Here is a 25,389-nt window from a genome sequence, read left to right on the forward strand (position 1 = left end):
TTAAATAAAAGTTTCCAACCTCCCCAGCAAATGGTACTGGCCCTTCTTAAAATCTACTCTACTATGCGAGTGGGCGAAAATACTTTGCAAGCCCTGGATGAGTGCCTGTAAAAAGGTTAGCTGAATGAACGGACACACATAAATTGATATGATAAAAAGGCTCTTAAAACCGCTTGGCCGGCTCTCTCTACTGCAAATATATAATGCAATCATAGAGCAAAGTGAGCTCTGGAGGCCAACTACAGTGTACAGTTTTGCAGTAGGTCTGTAGATGTAGAAACTGGATGAAACTATTGATCACTACTTTAAGTAAATATAAATTTGGCTTTGTGTATCTATTTTGTAAAAGACTAAGAGTGGATGGCATAGCAGGCAGAGAACTTGGCAGACAAGGCAGAAAATTGTAGTTTTTTGGCCATCTCACTTTCAGGGTAGCGAGTATAAACCAACATGGTAAGATAGGATGTCAAAGAGTACGGGATCAGCTCATGGGTTAAGTTGCAAGCTGTATGTAACCAGCAAGCCACAGGACTAGGTTTGACATCAAAGCATTTGGCTGCGTGGTCATTTGCAAAGGTGTCCACTCGTCAATATGATGAGTCTTCCCCAGCAAAATGAAATCTAGTTGACACTGAGATTTAGATACACTTCACTGTAAAGCATGGAGACAATGTAGTGTTTTACAGTAGCAATACTTTAATTATGCCTTATGTAACCTAATACATTTTTAGAAAAGGAAGTGAAAGCCTTTTTAAAAGAAATAACATACTGGTCTTTGGCAGACAGGATACAGTTAGCTTAATAATATTATCCCGATTATTTCTGGTTTGCAATTATTTGAAAAATAAAAATAAAATGTGCACAGCACTCCCACAGGCCTTTTTTGCGCATGAGTGAAGGGGAGGATTACTGCTGCACTCTCTCTCCATTAGCCCCTTTGAACTTGCAGTGAACCGAGAAAAGAGGGCGGAGAAAGCCCTGAAGGCAAGAGAGGAATGCAGAGTGAGCTGTGCTTTCATTGAACAGGGCACCTTAAATAGCTAACTTTGCTACACAAGTGACCATTTAATTAGAAAACCTACAGAATTGCATAGCAAATTGCTCCGCGACACTGCTTATTTTATGCCTTGCACCCTGCTCAATAGTCTCCATGACAACCTGGGTATCAACGATCAGGCTCTGGCCTGGCTGACCTCTTTCCTCTCTGATCGACTCTCCCAGGTACAACTTGGCTCTTTCCTATCTTCTATCTCCCACTCTACCTGTGGTGTTCCCCATGGGGTCTAACCTCTCGCCCTGGCTTTTCAACCAATACCTGGCAACTCTCGCCTACTGCATTTCCTTTTTCTGCTCAAATTTCCAGTGCTATGCTGATGACACCCAACTTATGTTCCGGCTTCCTTCAGCCACCCCCTCTCCTTCCCTCATCTCCGACTACCTAACCGCCATTCAAAATCGGTGTGCCACCAATGACCTTTGCTTAAATGCCAACAAGACAGAGGTCCTCCTCAATGGTACTCCACCATCCTTTCCCCTCACTCTCTGGCCAGCCTTCCTTGGCCCTCCGCCTGCCCCTAGCTTCGAGGCTTAGAAACTCAGGGTCATCTTTGACTCCACACTTTCCTTCTCCGCACACATCTCTGATGTCTCTAAAAAGTCAAACTACTTACTGAACCTCCTTAGAGGTACTCAGCCTTTCCTCTCCTTCCCTCAGAAGTGCTCTGTCTCCCAAGCTCTGATTCTCTCTAGGTTGAACTACTGTAACAGCCTCTTTCTAAATCTACCTGCTTCCACTCTCCGCCCTTTACAACTAATCCATAACAGAACTATGAGACTTGTCCTTGGCCTCAAGCCCCGGGAATCGCATCTCTCCAGCCCCAAAATCCCTTCAGTGGCTCCCATTGGATGCAAGGATTAAAATGAAAACCCTCTGCATTGTCCACAAGGCTTTCTGGGGCATGGCCCAACATATCTTCAACTATCCCTCCATAAATAACACCCCTCTCGAGCCCTTTGCTCCTCTACTTCCAACTCTCTCAGGGTCAGTCGTTTTTCAAAGAAACGAGCTGGGGTAGATCCCCATCTTCGGCTGGGGCCTCCCTGTGGAACAGCCTCCCTGCCACCTTGAAACTTGAGGAGAACCATCTACGGTTCCGGAAGCACCTCAAAACCTTCCTCTTCACCTCTGACTTTGCTCCTCTTCGCCCCTGCTGATTTGCTTTCTCTCTCGGCACTGTGCACCTGGCCACCCTCTGTCCTTCAGGCCCAGGTACCCGCTCACCCTGCCAACCGTCTGCACTGCCTCCGGGCCACCCCTTGCACTGGGGCCTGTAGCTGTACTCATACAGTCCCCCCACCCACGCCTTTTCTGCACTTATCATATACACCCTATCTGACTTACCTAGCACTTTGCGGCTGCACTACTACTGTGTATCACATGTATTTATTCCTATTTGACTTATTACTATTTATTTTTCTCTCACCTATGTTCATCACTTTCCAATTCTCCCCCCTCCTTCCATGCATTTTCCGACTTTTTCCCTTCCCCATGCACTTGCACGTACTCAATGTCACTGGGCCTGTTCTCCCAGTTTCCCCTGCCTTTGCCTGGTCACGCTCTTAAACACTTGTGTACGAGAGCAATATAAATCAAATATCATATCATAACACCCGCGAGATTCCCCTTTACACAAGTTATTTACTGATGACAAGAGATCGAGCCCTAGGATGTTTTACCATGGTTTGACTAGTACTAATGCCCAACGGCACCATGACACGATTGTACACTGCCGGAGTTTCAATGCAGATAATTGACTCTGCAACACGTTCGAGGGGCATGTGCACATATGAATTTACATTATTTGGGAGCGTACAGCCCATTTAACTTTTTCGTGACGAAAATATCCAGCAGCTTATTTATCTAATTGAGCATTGCAACGAAGGACGACTGCCTTGAAAACAACCTTTGTCGAAACGCATGTCGGCTGACATCCTGTGGAATAAAGACATTGATATTATTATACTCAAAACCCTATGAATTCTATTTTTCATTGTTTTAGAACGATTAGAGGGCATGAGCGTGACGCGCCTGTTACACAACAATAGTACAACCTGAAGGTGCTGATCGGTGCACCCACTTTGGGACATTGGCAACGCAGTTCGGCCCCATTCAATATTTTAAGAGTGAGCATAACGCACATCCCATGGTCCTTAACCCATACCTTAGTTTTGTGTTTCCTCTTTACTAGCACTGTCAGGGGTGGAGAGAAGTATGAGGGGAAATATGGACATTAACTACACTTATTTTCCCCACATTCTATCAGATTATAGAAGTCTTAAAGTAAAACAAGACAAGAGTAGCTCTGGATCATCCACGGACAAACGCAAGAATTGCAGTGAAAAAGGGCAAGATATGCCTGTGTGTGTCAACCAAGGAGAAACAGCGCATAAAGCAACATGGACCATAAGAAAATCTGAAAAATAAAATTAATCACTACCAGAGACAATTGAACATGTTATGTATTTACTGTTGCATGATTTGTCCAACTAGTCATAGTAATAAGGTTGTATGGACTATGTACTACATAAAAACTCCTTAGCCTCTAGACAAGAAACCAATACCTTGTATGCTGCCAGCACACCTCCACCTCCCTTGTGTACTTTGTACCCCCTACCCAGTACCGAACATAAAACAGCATACCTGGTATAACGTTGCCCTCTCCAAACTCCCTTTTGCTATCCCTCACCCTTTTCCCCCCCCAACAAATGAAAATCAGATATACCTGGCATCTTGCCACCGACTCAGCTCCCTTCGTCAACTGGAGGCTCTCTTCCACCCTCCCCAACCTCCGGCACCACCAACACACCCATCCCTTCCTGCAAGCGTAGCACCATGCGAGAGCAGTTGTACTTCCAAGAGGTAAGCAGAGCTGTGGCTCCGGCACTGACAAAGGCTGCTCTGCCACGCGGCTCTTGCTTTGACACAGCTTGTGTATACTCTGTCTTTTTTCCTTGTGCCCCGAGAAGGAATTGGAGCAAAATGCTGTTATCTCCTTGCCATATCATCTCAGCAGTTGATTATTAATCCAACAATTCTCTGCTGTGATGTCCCAGTAAGAGGGAACATCATTATGAAAGAATGGTTGCTAATGGCTTCCTGTGAAAGCGTAAGCGATCAGCAATGCAGTCTACATACATAATCCCAGAAAACAAAATCTACATTATTGGTGAAGTCCACGATTGTTCCATCATGATAGGACCATTTGCGCAAAGAATTGCATGCGCTCCCCCTTGAACCAAGATATGTAGGTGCTCTCCCTACGATTTTCTTTCCTTAATGCAATCTCTTATCAAAAGTCAAAATGAGCATCATTTTGGTCCTAAAATCAATATGATGAGGAAAAACAAGGTCAACGGTACAGCAGAAAATTAAAAAACAACAATCATAAAAACGACTGTCACTAAAACATATTATGGTATATTATAAATTAATTTGAAATCAACACTCATAATAAAAGACATATGACCAAAAATAAAGATAAACCTTGCACCATACATTTGCAAGCCCACAAATTCAACCCCGACAGCATATAAAAGTATTCCTCTTCTGCCAGGCCCTACCTGGAGACAGCATCAAAGATCACAAAAGTATGATCAATTAATCTCAAGTGGCCTTCTGCACCAGCCCTTTTCCTCACGTCAAAATTACAAAAGCCAATGTATGCAATCTTTATAGTATAAGGGGAAGTACTAAGAAAATGCTGACGTCTTCATTCTCAGCACAACACAGTGTACATGTGCTCAAGCCCATTTGCTTGCAACGGCTGCAATATGTAAATGTGCCTATGTAAAGTTTCACATGCTACGTTTTGGCTCTAAAAGATTCTATAGGATCCAGGAATGTTTTTCCCCACTAAAATGATTTATGGGGGAGATGGTCCCAAACCAGTCTCCCCCTCCCAGCAGTACTCATTGGGCATAAACATGTTTGGTGGTAGCATCACTAGAACTTGGGTTGGTACATGCATTGGGTTTATGCAGGGCATCTTAACAGGACTTTGTAGAAGCCAACCATAGCAGATCAGTTCTGTGCAAGTGGAGAATACCCTATACCAGGGGTCTCCAACCTTTTTGTTGGCAATATCTACTTGTAGTTAATGGCCAACAGGCGGGAGCTACTTGTGAGAGAGCTACTGGGGTGGTGATGTCCATGAGTATAGGAATTTGTACCAAGATTATTTTGTTCCATTTATTTGCTCTTTATATGAAGGCTGACACTGCTTGCTATTCACCAGTACACAGTAATTTGGTGTGCAGCTTGAAACCGCACAGCCCTCCGATGCTGTCAAACGGGATCAAGGTTTTGATTTCAGGAAGTTCATCTGAAAAGGGCAGATTAGCAGAGCAAGACAATCACAGTGCCGATACCCTACTTGCCATAATGTTAGCCCCTAATTGGTTTTTAGTTTTTTACAACATTCTGTCACTGGAGTTACTGCATCCGACACAATTGCACCATCTGTAAAAGTACATTTGTTTTTCATCAAATAATTAGCAACTTTGAAGGATGCCTCTGTAGCAGAATGTGTACTGCAGCATTTAGTTCACCATCTTTTTAGGATGGCAGACAGCTTCCTGGAAAAAATGTCATAGTTTGTATGTATTATTGTAAAACCTCTATCAAAAAAATGCCTATCAGAAAATGTACATGTGGAAACCATGTGATCCAGTTATATGCAAAAAGTGTAAATCACAGGGCTAAAATAACATTCAGTTTTATAGCGATGACTTGAAACCTGCACAAATCATGTAACAACCCAACCAGACAAAACACAAATCATTACATAAACATTTTGAGCAAAGAGTATAGTTGTAGGGAGGGGTAACTTATTCATAATGGGTAGCAACCGGACACCCATATGCCCTTTATGTAGGAGGCATTAACACAGAACAGTTCACAGGATCACCTCCGGTCCATGCAGGAAACATGTATGTTGTTCTGGTGCATGACCAATGGGCCATGTCTGGATTGCACGTGCAGCTCCCTCAGACATGGGAATTTCCTATGTGTTCGAGAATTACTTGTAAAATGGATTGCGATTTGCCCAATTTTTTTGGAAAAACACTGCTCATAAATTGCACCATTATAACCCAGTATTGAAAGGCTGAAAACCTCCCACCAGAAATTGAAAATATTCATGTAGGTTCCTCACAGAGCTGTGTAGTGTAGCCCCATTTCTGTACACAGCCAAATGAGATCAACCCTATTAATTGTTCTCCCATCCCATGGCTCACCTCAGTATTCGCTCCCTGTATTCACCAGACTTGTCTTGTACATTGATCTGTTACTTAGTAACTAGGTTTAAGCTATATTAATCCTATACATATCAAAGTATATGCACACAAACCACTGCTCACTTTTCTCACCCAGTTACTTCATTTGTATTCTTGAAAGGTAGGACTAAAAAAAAAAAAGGGGGGTGCTTTGAAGGGGGGAACCCCCCACCCAAAACAACAAAAAAGAAAGTAGTTATTTTGGTATTAGTTTTTTATTTGTTTAAACTTCATTAGCTGTTTTTTCATTCGATGAAATTACATGCAACTTTGTTATTGATGTGCAACCCCTTGTTGTGACACTGCCCGTGCCCTCTGAGCCCCGATGCAGCCCCTCCTCTCACCGTGCACATAGCTTTTGACTGTTTGCTTTGCAAGGAGAGGAGATCGGAGTGGTATCGCGAAGAGGCCCAGGGACTTCAGACACCAAAATAAACTCACAATGCTCATTTTGGTGCCTGATGCAAAGAGCTACTGGGAAGCACCAAGAGAGCTATAAGTAGCTCACAATCTACTGGTTGGAGACCCTGGCCCTGTACTCTAATCCCAACAAAGGGCGCATCTCCATCTGACCATGCTTGAAACTAGCCAAATGCAAACTTAGGAAAAACACTGGGTGTAGATTTCAGAAGTTCCAAAATGTTCAAGAAAGTTAATTTCAAGTATGTTCAACTTCCTACAATTTGAGTGGACCACCGGGCCCAACAGGTAACGACTTCACCGCTTTTGTCTTACACACTTTCATATTTAGGGAAATAGCACTCCCAGCTATTTGTTTAGGGCAGCTTTAAGTAGTCCTGTTGTATCCGACTTGTGTTATTCTACACTTTGCTAACTGGTCCATCAATTTCCTCATCTGGTCTTATACTTGCACCTATGGAATCAAAATACTCTACAGGTTCAATTACACTACCTGACATAACTATTTTGAGCTGAATCCGACATGTGCTATATCCTGGTTGGCCAACTATTATAAGTTTAGTTTTAATGGCATGGAATACCATCACTGTTGCCTTACAAAGTACCCAAAATCTAGTCGCCAACTTTCACAAGCCAATAGGGAACTTCAAAATAATCACCATCGAACCAAAGTTCTCTCCATTTTGACCACCGCCTCATTGAGGTACAGGCAAAAAGAGAGGGTCAAGAAACACCCATGCCTGGCCCGCTTTCTCCACTGGGAATGTGTTTGAAGTCTCTTTACCTTCACCCCAGCGACTGAAGCTCCATTCCCACCATAAAGGGGCTGAATAAGTGACACCATATATACTGGCACATAGAACGCTGCAAGAGTCCTCCATATATAACATACGGGGACATTATTAAATGCCAATTTTAAACCAAAGAACAAGAGATTGATTCTACCAAGATCTACATATTTCTGGAGCAATGCAGATAGTCAAAATACTTAATGTAATACTCGCGCCCTTTTGACTCTGCCCGAGTATGATCAAATAAACTATTGTCAGCAAACCGCTCCTTGAGTCGAAGCAGTCTTTGCAAATATCTTATCTAGAAAGTTAATGGGCCAATTATTTCCTGGTAAGTCCTTACCCACCCATGTTTATACAGAGGTACAATTGTGGCATCCCTCCAGGAGCTGGGGACTATCCCCCACCACCACCCCATCTTCAAGATTGCATTCAATCTTGATTGCTTGTTAGGCAACCCAGAGAACTAGCTCTTTTACAAAAGGATCAGCTACAGGGTTTATTGGGACCTGCAGCTTTTAGTTTATTCTTTATTTAGTAGGGAAATTATGACTTCCGATTATGTGGAGAGGGACAGAGTTTGCTTGATTTGAGCAGCCATTCCCATGCTGGAGTATCCAGGGAAGGAAGCACTGGTCTGTCTTTGCATAGTTTTGAAAGAGAAACTACCCACTCAGTTTCAGAAATCCAAATGTCGACTGGGAACGGTTTTGGTCTTCTCCACATTATTTTCTGCAATACCATGCTCATATTTTTGGAGCCAACTGCCTCACGTATATCAACTAAAAGCATTTTAATAGCAGCTCTTTTCCTCGACTTTCGGAATAGTCCGCAAGTGAACAGCAAAAAAGGTTGCTCTTGGTATAATGTGTACATTAGGTTACATATTTAAAAGTAACTTTCCAAGTTGTGTGACAGTTTAGATTGAGGTTTACAGATTTTTTTTTTTTTTGTTTTTTTTTTTTTTAAACGAAATAGAGAGAAGCAAAGGTGATGGAAAAACAGGGCCCAGGTACTTAGTACCACAGAAGATTGCCTGCTTCTCAATCCTTCTGAATCAAAAAGGTTTACTTTCAGGAAATCGCATTTTACATATAATTTGGTTGGGGGACCAGCTTCAGGTTAACGACTTTAAATCTAGTTTTGAATTTAGTTGCAGGATTCCTTCATGTTAACAGAAATCCGATGACAAGAACCCCAAGCCTCTGTCCACCACTTTAAATATGTCAGGAATGAGCAATGGAGGCACCCTGCAACATGACAAAATTACCAGTATCCCAGATGGTGTCAAAATGCACAAAAACACTTTGAGGGATCTAGGTTCCGCCCACAATATGAGATGTTTCATACAAGAAAAGGTTATTTGAGCACAGAAAGAATATCCTGCATTTGCAATTTGTTCCATAGGAACATTGATTTAATTCTGTTGCATAGGTGCCTAACAAATGCTGAAGGGTGTTTCGAGGCGCCACAAGGCAAAGTGGGGAAGGAACAGGCGAGTAAATAACAGTGAAATATACAATCGTGGGCTTACTAGGCTTTGTGACATTCGGACATGCAAGTGCAGAGATGCAAAGTGCGGGAGATAAGGAAGGGGGAATGGTGGGGGGGGCAGGGTAAGGACAAGTACAGGTGGGAGCCCGGGCGGCAAGTGCCAAGGGGAGTCAAGGGAGCCCACCACTGGCTAAGTGTTAGGGTGGAAAAATCCCATGGGTGGGATGCGCAGCCGCCAGGCAGGGTGCCCGCAAGGGTAGTGCTGTGGGTGGGAGGGCTAGTGCCGATGTCAACTGGGTAGAGGGCCTGGTAACCTGTGAGATTCATGAAGGACCAGGCCGCCAGTCTCATCGGCAGTGGGGTGATTAGCCGGGAAGGGAAAGAAGGAAGAAGAGGTGGAGAAAAGCAGAGTTTTGAAAAGTTTCCGGAACTTAGAGGTCCAGCTCAAGTCCGAGAGGGGCAGGGAGGCAGTTCTAAAGAGGCACCACCCGAAAAGAGACCTGCCCCGCACTCTCTGCTTGAAGAAGCATTTGACAAGCAGAGAGCTGGAGTTAGAGGAGCAGAGGGCTCTAGCAGGGAAATATTTAGGGAGGGAAAGTTGGAGATCGCGTGGTCCCAGGCCCCAAAATTTTTGTGGATGATGTAGAGGGTCTTGGATTTGATCATCACACCCACCGGGAGACAGTGGAGAGATGTTAGGGCTGGAGAGATACGGTCCCTGGGCATGAGGCCAAGGATAAGGCTTGCAGCCCTATTCTGGATTATCTGAAGGGGGCGTAGGGAGGAAAGGGGGAGATGGAGGCTGTTGCAGTACTACAGCCTAGAGAGGATGAGAGCACTGGAGACGTTGAGCTTCAGGGGAAAGGTGAGGAAAGGGAGAATGCCTCTAGGTCCAAGATGTGAGACGTGAAGGAGAGAGCAGGGTCAAAGATGACCAAGGAGGGGAAACAAGGTGCACGTGTCCCAATGAGAAGGATTTCCGACTTACGAGCATTAAGATATATCATTAGCAGCAAACCATGCCTGGATGGCGGTCAGGCGATCAGGGATGAGAGAGGAGGCGGTGGTACAGGGAAGTTTGAAGGAAAGCTATGTGTCATCAGCATAGCATGATCGTTTTACCAACAGTACTTTAAAACATTAACAAAAATTGCTTATGATGAGGACCAGTTTAAAATTACGATCATCCCTGCACCTATCAGGCCTGCCTATGGATTTCGACACTTGGGTATGCACAGTAAATGAAAGGAGTGTTGGCAGGCATAATAGAGGAAAACTACTCGGTGTGCCATCCAGTACCATCTGCATAATTCCTACTATTACAGGTGGTGCCTGGACCATGAACATGTGGTGTGTGCGTTAGATCTGCAATATGAACTGAACTCGGGTCCTCCTTAATAACTACGACCTAAATTGACGCACAATAAAAATGAAGAGTCTACTAAACACACCAACTACAATTCCAACCACTCCCCATTTAAGCTGGCAATTGAACCCATCACTGTGCACCTCAATAAACTAGTTTGGCTCTTTGAACCAGCACATGACAAACGTGTTCCACTACCTTCAAAAGGCTTCAATCAACATTTTCATACTAACAGTACTTTGAGAATTCTCTTTGCTTGCCTCTGAACGTATTAGCAGACTCTTTAGAAATTATCATTTTATGGAGCAGAAAATGATTTTTCCAAGCAAATCTCCGGTCAGTGTGTTGCAGCATTGACGCTTCAAAAATACAGCAGCTATGCATTTGCTGTGACATAAAACACTTCCTTCACGCATCATTGCAAATTCATAGCTACATTCAAACGTAACTTACCAGTCTTCGGGTTGATGGAAAAGAATCCTTGGGGATTTCCACTAGATATCTTATAAGACAACTTGTCACTGGAGCTGGAATCAGGATCAAATGCCTCAATCCGAACAACAGAGGCATCTTTAGGTGTATTTTCCATAACTTCAGGAAAATATACCGGCTGCGTTGTCTGAGGAGCATTGTCGTTAACATCTTCCACCTCGATGTAGATTTCAACAAAAGAGGAGCGCGGCACGACACCTTGATCTGTAGCATATACGGTAAGCCAGTAATGGGACGTTGTCTCGCGGTCCAGGCGATCATTGGTGACTATGAGACCTGACAACGGCAAAGACAATTTGTTACGGTCATTAAAAAGAGCTCTTGCAGACAATGAAGCACGTGTGTTTCTTTTCTGCAACAACCCATCAGAATGTCGTCAGCAGTGTGGCAATTCAATAATCTCAAACACATTTTATATGAAAGGAAAGCATGCTTAATGTGTAAAGTAAATATCACTACTGGAAAATAAGGACACGTTGATTTTTGTAGAACTTCGGGTTCTGGGATACAACAAACAATTGGCAAGTAATAAAACAAAATAGAAACGTTAAATCCTATGTATTAGTTTATGCAGGACATTTCAATTCACTTAAGCAAAATGCTATTTGAGATACTGCACATATAGCAACGTCTTTTCGTGAATGAACACGAGTCTGCAATGAAGCATGACCCAAGTAGGTGTGCTCATCGAGGAATGACTGCTAGATGGCAGTAAGAGACCGTTAAGAGTGCATGGATTTCACCATCCATCTATTTTATTCCTAAAGGAAGAAACAAACCTTTAAAGAAACACTTCCTCTAGCAAACACAACCCACTGTCGAAAGAACGACTGCATTTTAAGCAGTACCCCCATATTCGCAGCTTGACCAGAAATGGTATCTGAAATGTGCATGGTACAAGAATGGTGAGATGGGGTTACCAAAATTCGTTGTGGGCAACCGGAACTGGGGGACCAGAGAATTGTGTTTTTTATGCTTTTGGAGAAAAAGGCAAAATACAGAATCTGGTGCATTGGAAAAGCAGCACATAATCAAAAAAGGGTCCCTGAAACAACAAATGTAGTTGTGGTCCAAACACACATTCCATTTTAAAACCCTTGGTACTGGCAGGGTGGGGGCTGCACAGTTACAGAAGGCTGTAAATGCAGCACCCTGGCATTCAAACCCTCATAGGAATCTTTGCTCCTAGATAGTAGATAGATAGTAGCGAAAACCACGCCCCAGCACAGTGGCTGCTGGGCCTGGTTGCCATGGCCAGTGTGCCCTGCAGGTAGAAAGGATCACAGGCAGACTCAATGCCCATCCCGCGTAGACTAAAAGGAACCTCTAAGTATGTTCATGGTGGTAGCAACCCCCATGACGAACACTTCACATTCACTGCTCCAGAAGTCGCACATGACCATCACAAATGAGATCTTGATGGCCCATCAGTGTGATTACACACCATGGGTACTAAGCAAAGAGCCTACCATACAACCATACCACATGCACAATACCTATAACCAAAGGGCAGAAACAGCTGGACGTCAGTGCCACATGGTTTGAAGGGGTGGTTGTTTTAACATAGTTAATTCCATTACCATAATAGAGAACCATAATTTTCCATTAATGGTGGGGAAATTGAAGTTACTCACCGTAGTGACTAGAGTACTCATAGTTCATAGTCCTCTTTCCTCCAGCCTTGTAGGCGTCCCCGACCCCCCCCCCCCCCCCCCAACATGGGGGTGGTACCGGAACCTTTGGCAGTGAAAAATTGAGCTTTTCCTTTAAATTTAGTACACCCCGCAGGGGCGCAGCCTCGCGAACACCCCGCCGATGCACAGCCCTCTGGCGCTTCACCTCAGTCCCCTTGGAACACATCGGACACTTAAATACCCGGCTACACTTAATACATATTAGACATTGTACACAAGCGGGGGGAGGGACATATGGAGGAAAGGGGACTATGGACTAGGAGTACTCTAGTGACTACAGTGAGTAACTTTAATTACTCATACGTCCCATCCCCTTTCCTCCATCCTTGTGGGCGATTCCACCAAACAAGGCCATAGGGTGGAGCCGTGACAGCCTGCCTCATCGCAGACCCGCCTGACCAAACTCAGCATTGTGACTGGAGCTGGTGTCGAAGGAATAGTGCTTGCAGAAAGCCAACAAAGTGGCCCAGGAGCTGCCCTGCTGATGACATCCCCAAGAAGCAGGTCGCGTAAACATGACTGCCATGGCCTTTGTCCTAACCTCATAAGGATGGCCTTCTAAGTCTCTGAAACAGCCTGAATCATCCAACAGGTGATAGAAGCCTTAGAAGCCTGAGAGCTGGGGGAGGAGCCCCCAAAAGTGATGAACAATGCCTGGGACTTCCTGAAGGAGTTCGTCAGAGAGATAAAACTTGAATCCTCTTGCGGTCCAAGGAATGTAGGGCCCTCCCCGCCTCAAACTGTGCGTTCAGAAAGAACACCGGCAGGCAGAGCTCTTGGTTCAGATGATATGGAGAGACCACCTTGGGCCACAAGTTTGGGTGAGTGCACAAGATGACCTTGTCATTGTGTAATGTGGTCAAGGACTCGCACAAAGACGATGCCTGCAGCTCGCTGACCCTGCACGCAGAAGGTGAGAGCCTCCAGCAGAACTGTCTTTAGCGTTACCAGCTGGATTTCCACATAGGCCATTGGCTCGAAAGGTTTGTGCTGCAAAGCTGGAAGAACCACATTGAGGTCCAAGACCGCATGCAGCCCATGCACTGGATAAACAAGCCTAGACAACCCTTTGAGGTGGGCCTTAATCACCTGGTTGGCCGCTGAAAATTAATGCTCCAGGGAATTCTCGTAAGCCCCCAATGGCCACCAAATAAGTGCAACAAGTATCCCCCTGAACTCCAGAACTAGCCAGATGCGCTGAAAAATCCAGTACATCGTCCAGAGGACATTTGACAGGGTCATGAGCCCAATGGCAGAACCTAAACTGTTCGCTCTTATACTGGGACCAAGTAGAGGGTCTCCTGGCCTGTTGAATGATGTCCCAGTTGTGATAGAAAAATTGAGCATACTGTAGCCAGCACCAGCCTGACCGGGTCTGGATGGTCCACTGCCTCGCCCTGCTGCGTCAGGAAGCCCCTGTTGGGGAATCGGAAGGTGGACAGTCCCCTGGGAGCACAACTGCAGCAGATCCGAAAACCAGGCACTAAGGCCATTGGGGGGCAATTGCTCTGAAGCCCAGAACTTGCGGAGGGACCGCTGGAGCAGAGGGTGGGGGGTGGGGGCTGGGGGGTGGGGATGCATGGTACCAGCAGGCATGCTATCAGCTCTGGAAGGCATCTCCCAGAGACCCCTGACCCTGTATGCCCACAAAGCAAACTGGGGCACTCGAAATTCAGGGGAGATGCGTACAAGTCCAGGTCCACGAACCCCCAACGTTGGAACAGAGGTAACAAGGAGTTGGTGCGCAACTTCCACTCGTAGGGTGTTTAACCCCAGGCGGCTCAGCTGGTCCGCTTCTGCATTGCTGTCCCCCAGGAGGTGGATTGCTGAAATCCAAATCCCCTCCATCAGGGCCCATTCCCAGATCGATACTGCCTTAATACAGACAAGGGTGGGGTACATGGAGGTATAGGGGTGACACCCTGCTTGTTCAGGTCAAACACTAAAACGATTGTCCACCCTAACCAGAACAGACCTGTCCCTAATGAGGGGCAGAAACTCCTTGAGGGCCAGGCCCACTGCCCGGAGCTCTAGCAGATGGATATGCAGGAGGGCTTCCGCCCTGGGCCATGTGCCATAAATCGCATAGCCCCCTAACCCGAAAGAGGAGTCAATCGTCTCCACCGGATAGGCTCTGGTCAGGTGAAGGGGGCTCCCATGGAAACATTGCCATCCATCAACCACCAGCGAAGATCGGGCAGGAGGAGTGGGGGTATTGGGATCCTTTCCGACAGAGACCCCATCTCCTGATCCCAAGTGGCCACCAGGTGTAGCTGGATGTGCCTCATCTTGAGGTGAGTGTGCCGCACAGTGAGCACGCAAGAGGCCATCAGCCCCAGAAGGTGCTAGAACCGCCATGCCAAGGTGGCCGAGTTGGCCAGAAAGTGCCCTTCACCTTGCGAAGGGAGTGGAGCCTCTTGGGCACGGGGGGGGGGGGGGAGGCATGGGTATGCGTTGGAACACCAGATCCTGGGAAGGGGACAACTGACGTCCTCCGGTTGAAGGAGAACCCCAGCTGATGAAGCATATTGGCCAATCTCTGGCAGTAGTTACCACTCACTTGGGTGAACCCGCCCTCATCAGCCAGTCGTCCAGATAAGGGTATAGGTGACAGCCCTCCAAACGGAGGAGAACCGCCATGGCGTTCATCAACTTCGTGAAGACACAAGGGGCCGAGTTCAGGCAGAAAGGCAGCACCTTGTACTGAAAGTGGTATGACAATCGTGAACCGCAGAAACTTCAGCTGCAGCTGGTAGATGGGACATGCAGGTACGCATCCTTGAGGTCTAGAGAACACATCCAGTCCCCTACACACAGACTATGCTATGTGCGCAAGACTAATCATCATGAAGTGTTCAAGCGGTAAAGACAGATTGAGAAATGACAGGTCAAGGACTACTTCAGGCCAGCCTGGTTCTTGTTACCACAAATGTCCTGGAGTAGAAACCAGAGCCCCCGTCTGACTGAGGAACTGGTTCCACTGCCTGCATCTCCAAGAGCGAAAGGACATCCTGTAAAAGAGCCATGGACCCAATGTGACGAAGAGTAGGGATGGTAGAGGAAAAAGAAGAGGAAGACTCAAACCTGTGGAGACTATAGATCGGATCCAAGGGTTCTTGAAAAGATGCCTTCAGATGTCCTGGAAAAGAGCCTGTCAACCCCCTACAGGGGAGCTGTGCTCCCCGACTGTGACGTCACTGGTTCTTGGCAGGAACACAGCAGGGGAGCAGAAAAACCTGTGCAAAGTCCTCCGCTGTTTCCTCCGCTTGTCGCTAGACAACCCTGTCAGGGCCTCGCGCACTGCTGTCCTGAAACCCCTCCAAGACTGTGAAAGCGCAGGTATGAATTTGGTCCTGCCCTGGCTTCGTCAGGCTGGCCAAGAATTTGGCGGTTTGAGTGGAGGTTTTCTTCTGTCAACTTGTCAACGGTTGATGAATGAAAGGTCAAAACCCTCAAAAGTCAGATCTAGGATCCGCTCTTGCATGGTAGATGAAAATTAGTGGCGTGCATCCACGCCGTCCTAATCTTGACACCCAGGCAGAGCCCTCTGCTGGCTGCGTCGATGACCGGCCTTGAAGGAGGCTTGCTTCTCCAGAGGGAGTTCAGGCAAAAACTTGCTGCGCTCCCGCCACAGCTTCTGGTTAGCCGTGGCTAAAAGAGTATTGGCATTGGCCTGCCGCAGAAGCAGTTCTGATCTGGCAGAACTGCTTTTGCCCATAGACTCCTTGGAAGGGCAACTGGATTTGGCTCCAGAGGAGGAAGATGATGCTTTAGAATAGAGGTAGGCTGAAGATGGGAGACCAGGAGCATTGGCTCCCCGTCCTGAATCTGCTGTCCAACTTCTTGTTCACCTGGGCGTAGGCCGAGAGCTTCTCCCTGACCTCTCTCGCCACCTGCAGGACACGCTTCTGGAGAGATGCCAGACCGGATCGTGGTGCACTTGCCCAAAACCTCTGCTAGCATTTCCGACTTCCTCTGGCAGAGGGACACCTAGGAAATCCACCAAGCCCTGAAGGCGGGCATGAAAGGCCTTAACGGATGCTGAGGGTTCATTGTCCTGGGCATCGTCATGGTAATCGTTCCTTCCCTCACCCCACTTTTTACAGACCGAGGGCAGTCAGAGCGCTGGGAAACAGGTGCTGGTGGGGTGCCCCCCCTACCGTAAGTCCGGAGCCGAAGACAGGTCCAACGGCTGTTGAGGGGGTGGCATTGATGGTACAGGATGAGGTGTCTGAACAACCGGTAGGTCTGTACCGAGGAGGGAGGAGGGACAGGCAGAGGACCCAGAGGAGAGGGACCGGGAGGCATCAATTGTGGCATGACCACCTTCACTATAACCTTCAGCTCAGTCGTCTTGAGGGTAAACGCACGAGGAGGAGGAAGTGCTTCAAGAAGCGATCCTCGTTAGTTGCCGGATCCCTAGGGGCCCAGCCCACCAAAGCGCTGGGCCGCCGTTCCTAGTCAAAGTGCTGAGGTGCTCAAAGCGTGTAGCCGTAAGGCTACAATGAGTAAATGTACCCCTGAGGAGACCAGAAGTATGTACCATACAGTCCTCCGCCGCTTGCAGAGGGAAGGGAACTGGGACCTTCTTGTAAGGGCCAAGCACGGACGTGCCCGTATTCGAATCTATAATTACCGCCGACCTAGCAGGCTCTGCCACGTGCCTATACACCATTTTGAGGCCTTGCACCATGTGCCCTGGGTGTGAGGGTGTGAAGGCTCGAGCCACGTGCAGGCCCCAAGCCACATGCAGGTTCAGATATGGGAGGACACTTCCTGGGTCCCAACCCCAAAACATCAGCAACAACCTCAGACCACTCGGTAGGCACTGGGCTGAAACGCCCCGACTCCAGTAGGCTGTGCGTCCTTGGCCCGGTAGTCGTGCTGAGGACTGACTCTTGGTGGTAGCATCGGACGATCCCTTACTGCTTGGGGAGCGATGGGGGGTGGAAAATATGGGGAGGGGGGGTCGAAGAAGGACAAACTTGTTTGCCTTTCCGAGGACAGCCCTGAGCCCCCCAGCTTTGGAGCTGGTAGTCCTGCCGGCCTCAGGTCTTTCCCTGGAACACCTGGAATAGCACTGGGCCCGCGGCTTGGGAGCAGGTCGCCTTGGAGGCATTGGGCCTGCCAGATCCTGAATCCAAGGAACGCTTGCCCGGGGAAACCCCTGGGAAGGCGTCGCCACGCTGAGGAGCCGTGCTGAACAGAGGGTCTACCTTGTCTCGACGAGTGGTCCTGGAGACAAAGTCCTTAAGGTGTTGCGGAGGAGAAGTGTGGAGGATCTCCCTCCAATGCAACAACTGATTCTTCAAAGCCCTGTGACCACGAGCGATGAAAGTCGCGCACACGTCCCAGCAGTGGTCAGGTCCCAGGCACTCAAGACAGAGTGCATGAGGGTCCAAGGCCGGGAACGAGCGGTCGCATAAGGCATATCTCGTGAATCCTCTTTCCGCTGACATGCGCCAGGGGAGACGAGGCACCGAAGGGAAGTTACATAGATTGAAAAACAAATAACAGGGAGTAAGCAGAAAGTTAAAATCTCTTCGCTGGCTTCAAGGTCGGACACTGACTTTGCAGAAAAAGCGACTGAGGGCGCGATAGACTACATTTAAAGGGAAAGCTCAAGTTTTCGCTGCCAGAGGTTCCAGTACCGTCCCCATGTTGGGGGACGCCCTCAAGGACAGAGGAAACGTGACGGGATGCATGAGTATTCGGCATGGAAGTGAGGGTGAGAAGTGTGACTATGAAAGGGTCCCGACTCCAGAACAACAGGGCATTCTAACCAGAGTCGTATGATACTGGAGGTAGGTCAGGATGGGAGTCAGAGACCTCCCCCCCTCCTAGTCCATGCCCCATTGGCACCACTGAGAATGCCGCCTACCTAAGCTATGCACCCCATACTCCTGAGGTCCCACATTCCAAATGTACACAAGGTCCATGATGGATGATCTCTTATGGCAGAGATAAGAGCAATCTTAGGGGTTCATAAAGCCTGGACTCGCTATGGAAAGGTCTACGTTGGCTGCACACACAGAGTGCAATCTTAAGTCTCAAGGTCTGATGTGCCCATAGGAACCCTTGCAGACATCAGGAGAGTGACTTGGACAACTACATTAACAAGAAATAACCCAGTGCAAAAGTGCACAGCCCATATGCCAGATTGGGCCCTCACAAAGTTCAACCAGTGATGGATGAGGTGGCCGGATGCTGTATGCCAGTGGGTAAACACAGGACAGCTTGGTAGCAAATGTTTAACCGAGAGAAAAGCTTTAGAAATGAAGAAACCACTGAGGAGCCAGGATCAAAAAGGTGGGACTGGGATTCAAAGATGGCCACCAGGCTCCAATAGCCTCAGGGATCACATGGATTCTTAGATAAACTGGGGAAAATATGTGCCTCTTCAGTGGAGGAAATAGAGTTTTACCCTGGTTAAGTGCATCTAAAAGTACAAACATATTGTACCTGAGGATGTGAAAATAAACACAATGGGGGTTGGAAGAGTTCTGGAATTACCCTAGGCTTTTCTACTATGTTGGGGACACCAGCTTGTCCAACAGAGCTCTGAAAATTTCTTGCAAAGCAATCCATCCATATACACTCCTAAAAATCTGCAAATGGCATAACAACAAATGACACTGTAGTCATTTGTAAGGATGTGTGTTCAGGTGTTCAGGTGTCCAGGAGCCAGAGCCAGATCATCAACTGTCAATAGCCAATAACGGGTAAAACAAAAGCAGATTATAGTGAGTTATTGGTTGAGATTGTTTCAGGCAGTGCTTGAGCTGGTATGGCAGGAAATATAAAAAGGTAGAGCACACAACAATCGGTACCCTTTGAAGGTGCCAAACTACTGATACGTTGATTGTAGGTGTGGTCCTTCATATGGAAAATAAAAATGACAAATTTGCATTATTTTGTATTTATGGGCAAGACTATGCAATCCGTACAAAGTGACTCTCAAAGTGACTCACAAGGATACCCCCCTGAGCAAATAGAAGTACATGTTCTTGTTATTCCAGAAACCGACTGAGTAATCAAAACTGCATTTGGCATCATCGCAAGTGGGAAAACTGCTTTGAAGGCAGAGAGCAGTGCAGAGGGAATTGGTGGCAAAGAAGTGGGGGGCGGGGGAGAAAAAGTCAATTTATTCTAAAGCATGCGGAATAATATGAGGACCTCGTTCAGGGTTCAGATGTGTTTTTAAGTCACAATCCAGAGAAATGTTCATGCTGCTTAATGATGGAACACAATCTGCTGCTCCCTAATGAATAGGGGCCCTTTATGTGAAAAAGTAAAAGAATTCCAAACAAACGGGAAAGGTGGGCACTACCACAAAGTTCTGTTGCAAATTTCTTATAAGACATCCAATCATATTTGGTGGAGCGACCAAGCTATGTAATGGTTCTTTGACACCTGGATCCAAACGTTGCAAACCTATCCAAGAAAGAAGCTGGATGAAATTACCCAGCTAAGTCTGGTGCTCTCACAGTTGATCAATCTGAGCTTTGCGTTTCTTAAACCAAGTGTGTGGTGTAATTCAGTTATATTAATGAAAATTTCACCAAAATCATGTCAATTGTTAAATCAAAAATGTAATTTATATTGTTCTTTTGTAGTTTCTCATATTTTTCCCCAGTAGCGGAAGAGCATCAGAGAACCAGTGAATCTAGGCCTAAATGACACGTTGGGAAAATCAGATAGTTTGGACCCTTAGTGGCACCTCAGGAAAGGCCTTGGCTTCGATTACACGGCACATCTTTAGATAGCGTGAAGAACATGAGCAGGGTTCATAACCACCGCTTCCAGAACCATTCCCAGTTTGTTAGGACTGACTTGAAATAATACAATCTGATCAGTTAGGTAGACCCTACAAACAGAATTTCATCCCACGTTTTTTCTGAGCTACAAGTTTCCAGAATGACAAACCTAAAATCAAAAGGGCAACCAAACAGTCTTTTTGGGACGACATTCTTGGGATTCCAGCACTGAAGACAGTTGCTGTTTTCATAATTTTACTGCATGGTCCATCAGTGCAGTCAGTGGTCAGCAGAGGAAACGGAGGACCGGTAAAAAAATAAACTGTATTGAAAATTAGCCACAAACAGTGGAATGGAGGAGGAAACTGGTGAAAGCAGAAGGTAGCACAGGCAGGAGGATCATGCTTGCATGCTGGGCTCCCAAGTGTCAATTTTTCTGCCCCCAGCCGTGGTATCCCGGAGTGTGGAGAAAAGTGTCCGGGTGCACCAATGCACTTAGCGCCACTTCCTGTGCCCAGGTACCATTTTCTTCCCTTTTACACAACGCATTTCACCAACCATCACAAGGGTCCCAACCACCCAGGAGATCAATTTCCCACTAAGCTTCTTCGTCTTTCTTTCACCTGCTGGTGTCTTTCCTCAGAGCAAGGCCACTCCCCATCAGTTCACTTCTGGGGTGGGTCCGATAGTAGGCCCATGTTGGCTGCAATGGAGTGGACATGCAGGTTCCTCCCACCCAATCGATCTGTGCACATGGGAAGAGGGGCACTGGTAACAAGGAGGAAGTTGAAAGGGTACTAAACAAGGTTGCAAGGTGGATCCGGGTACAGAACGCATCGTGCTTCATCCTTATGGGACTGGGGAATACAGGGGAAGGTGCCCAACCAACTGCAAGTCTGCACTTTTCGGCTTCCACGCCCATATTCTGATGGTTCATTACCCGCTGCAGTGAAAGGCAAGGCACTCTGAATCATTTTATTTCTATTACCACAAAACATAGATAAGTCAGGAATGATCTCCACTGTGCATGCACAGTGCAGCGATCGGCAATGGTGCCCTGAATTATGACGGCCACCATCGCACCACTCATTTCCAAGGACTGTGTCTGCAGAACTCATGCCAGTACACTGGGATGAGAAAATGGATAGCCGATTACGAGCAGGATTTGGTGCATAGTGCTGTATGTGGAAACTTTGATTCAAGCACTACATGGCAATTTATCTGCACCCTTAACAGATGTGATGGTCAGGGTAAGGACCCAGTCAAAGGGGGAAGACAGAAAAAGTGGGTGAGGGAGATGGTGGGACCCCAGTCTCCAACCCCCATTAGAACGCAGTGTACACAACTGCTGTTTCCCCTGTCACTTTCACCATTTGCACACCCCTACCACAGTGAACTGTGTGCACCCACAGACCAGGTCCTCATATAGAGGTCATATTACAATAGCCACACTGTTATTGCCATGCTGGTATTATTATTATTATTAGAAAACTATCTTTACTGTGGAAATTGAATCTAGGCACAGCATGAAAGTGACTTCCACCTTCTACTGTTAAAATTGCAACTAGCTGACAGCATGAAGTAATTGCTGCTTACTAAGACACTTGAAACTTACCCGCACCATGGAAAGTGAACTTGGCTGCCCTTGAAGCCAGTCCCTCCTACAACAAATTGAACTGTCCACTGTGACCAACTAACCTGCCCAATAGCAGTAGAAATCAGAAGATCCAGACCTTCCTACTCACACTTGGTCTCCTCAACATCATGGCCTTTGCTACTACCAGAAGAAGCCCATCCAAGGACAGAAACATGAGACTTTTAGGTCAAGACTGCCCTGCCTCTATGAACCAAAAAGAAACGACACAAACAGCTCCACCAGACACTTCATTACCCAACCTTATGATCCTCTGCCTAAGCGAGCACAGGCAACCAAATTAAATACCCTAAACTCTACTCATGCTCGTACCTCCATAAAGAATCACATGAGCCAGAATACCCCTACAACTAAACTTCCACCCATACCCAAACCTAGTAGCACCTTGATGCTAACCGGGTCGCTCATCAACGATAGAACAATGGTAGCCCACGCTACTGAAATTGCGGACATTCTAAACAAGGATAGCCTGGACCTGGGTGCCATAACTGAGACCTGGCTCCACGAGGCAGCAGGACCAACCCTTACGATAGCTGTACCCAACAGCCACCAGATACTCAGAGCAGATAGGCCTAATGCCAGAGGTGGTGGCCTAGCCATCATCTCCAAAACCACCCTTGCCATTAGACTTGCCACCTCACCACCTTGCTCATCTTGTGAAATATTCACAGCCAAACTGCCGTTATCCAATAACCGTACACTAACTATACAGCTTGTATACAGGCCCCCGGGACCACTAGGTACTTTCGAAGATGACCCAACTAGTCTCATAGCTAATAATACTAAATAACACTCACAAACCCTGCTGATGGGCGACTTTAATCTGGGCTTTAATGATATAGCTAACAAACACGCCCAATCAATAGCAGCCTTACTAAAGGATCACGGACTAACTCAAAAGGTCCTCTCTCCTACCCACATTGAAGGAAGGATCCTCGATTGGGTATCCGATCTAAACTGAAATATCGCCATATCTGATATTGTCCCGCAACTCTGGACGGATCACTACTTAATAACCTTCTCTGCTACATTAGATCTCCTCAGCCCTAAAACCATTAGCATGGCACCTCCCCTCCCTACCAGAAATAACAAGGACATTACTGCGGAAAAACTCATCCCCCCTCCTCCTAAATGGACTGGAAAGTAATGCTGATCCCATCACACTAGTAAATACCTTCAACAACGCCATGATTAAGGCACTGGACACTATCGCACCAGCTAAACTGCGCAAAGGCAGGCAGGAAGCGCATTTGAATGCCTGGTTCATGCCCCAAAAAGATCTAAGACTACAAAAAAAGAAAGCTCCAATCTATCTGGCACAGCTCTCCTACCGATGCTAACAAAGACAAATTAACTGAAGTTTCCAAACTCTACAAAAAACAAATAATCAATACGAAAAATAATATTTTCAATGACAGAATAGCAAAAGCCAAACCTAACACTTAGGACACTAACTCCATAGTTCGTGAAATGGTATCCCCAATCCAACCGATAGACAATGTCCCCAAGGTCAAGATATGGTGCACCAACATACAAAATGCTCTATCGGATAACATTTCCTCTCTCCAACTTCAAATAGCTAACAAAAAGGCCACACTGCCCCTCTGATCAACAACTATCTGCATTCTTGTATTGCGCCACTAACCCATAGGCCTCAGGGCGCACACAGAAGGAGAAGGGACGGCAGACAACAGAAAACAATGTCAGACAGGAAAAACAAAGAGACAGGGAGACTGGGGAAACCCAAACCTCACGAGACCAAAAGAGAAAGGAAATATGGCGGAAAACTGAATTCAGTACCGAGAGAGCTATGCTAAAGAAATAGAAAAATCCTATCCTTTGTCAAACAGGAAGGTCTTCAGTTGCTTTTTGAAGATAGGCAGAGACTCACTATTAACAAGATATTTAGGGGGGGCATTCCAAAGAGCCGGGGCCCAAGAGTCAAAGCTATTGCCCCCAAATCTTTTCAGAATAGATGGGGGTTGAACCAGGGCTGTATTGCTACTTGAGCGCAGGGAACGGATGACAGGTTTCTTTTTAATCCTTGTAGTAAGGTAAGATGGAGCTTGACCGTGAAGGCATTTAAACACGGTGGTTAGGCCTTTATGGTGTAAACGCGGTTTCACTGGTAGCCAATGAAGGCTGCGCCTGGCGTCAGATACGTGCATGTTTCGCTTAAGGCCCATTACAGCGCGTACAGCGTTATTCTGTATAATCTGCAACGTTTTAATGTTGGCCTGGGAAGTACCAATCATTAAACTGTTACAATAATCCAGCTTGCAGTTTACAATTGCAGCTGCAATCAGTACAAGGTTCTCTTTGGACAAATAGGGACGAATCTGCCATAAAAGCTGAATAGAATAGTGACACGAGGATTTGAGATAGTTGACCTGGCGGGTGAAGGATAGCTGCGGGTCAAAATGGACTCCCAAGGTTTTTATGGATTTAAATACAGGAATGATATGTTGACCAATCAAAAAGTTGTCATATTTTGTGTCAAGTTTCTTCAGTTTTTGCTGGGTACCCAAAATCAGCAGCTCTGTTTAGCATTGTTAAGGGCCAAGGAGTTTAGCGCCATCCACTTCTGGATTTCAATGAAGATTGAGTTAATGTACTCTACATCTTTTAAATACTCGCCAATGAGTTTAATGACAACCTGCGTGTCGTCAGCCACTACCACAACTCACTGAGACCAGAACAATTCCACACTTCAGCTTTAAGACAATCTCCATTATTGACACAAAGAGTCATACTTTCCCTCAAACCTTCAAACTGCAAGGGTGACGGCTGCCCAGCGCAAATAATAAAGCATGCAGCTAGAGAACTAGCCCCCTTTATCTCAAAGCTCATAAACTCCTCCTTTAAATCAAATACAGTGCCTACCAATCTGAAAGAATCCTGGGGACTTCCCCTACTTAAAAAACAAACCCTTGATCACACCCTCCCAACCAACTAGAGACCTATCACCACCGTGCCTTTCCTTCTTAAAAATTGATAGAGTTGCCTACCTACAAATTCAGGATTATCTGGAAGCCAATCACCTGCTAGGCTCACGGCAATCTGGCTTCCGCCCCCTCCATGGCACTGAAACAGCCCCGTTAGACCTCAAGACACAAAATCGAGTAGCTGAAGGATAATGGAAAAACAGCTTTGCTACTTCTACTGGACTTGTCGGCAGCCTTCGACCTGGTAGATCATGCAGTCTTATGCAACCATCTCAGGCTTGCCGCCAACTTCACAGGGGAGGCCATAGCCTGGGTCCAATCCTTTCTAGCTAACCGCACTACGAGAGTCTTCTCCACTTCAGCCTCCGCTGATCCCATCCAAATAACTTGCAGAGTCCCACAGGGGTCCTGTGTCTCACCTACCATGTACAACATTTTCACCA

At 46.6% G+C, this 25,389-nt stretch overlaps 1 protein-coding gene across 6 annotated transcripts in view; it reads right to left on the reverse strand.

Moving 5' to 3' along the window:
* FAT1 (FAT atypical cadherin 1) overlaps positions 1-25,389 on the reverse strand; it is a 444,689-nt gene that overhangs the window by 310,466 nt on the left and 108,834 nt on the right. For all 6 annotated transcript variants that reach the window (XR_011282269.1, XM_069631552.1, XM_069631550.1 and 3 more), the window contains exon 3: positions 10,858-11,172. Coding sequence is in view for 5 of the 6 variants with exons in the window: in XM_069631552.1 (XP_069487653.1) it covers positions 10,858-11,172 (315 nt within the window). In the remaining variant the exon portion in view is untranslated. The remainder of the gene's footprint in view (positions 1-10,857; positions 11,173-25,389) is intronic.

The sequence above is a fragment of the Ambystoma mexicanum genome, chromosome 6q (assembly GCF_040938575.1).
Source record: "Ambystoma mexicanum isolate Mex_15411 chromosome 6q, UKY_AmexF1_1, whole genome shotgun sequence".
In the NCBI taxonomy this organism is placed as follows: Eukaryota; Metazoa; Chordata; class Amphibia; order Caudata; family Ambystomatidae; genus Ambystoma; species Ambystoma mexicanum.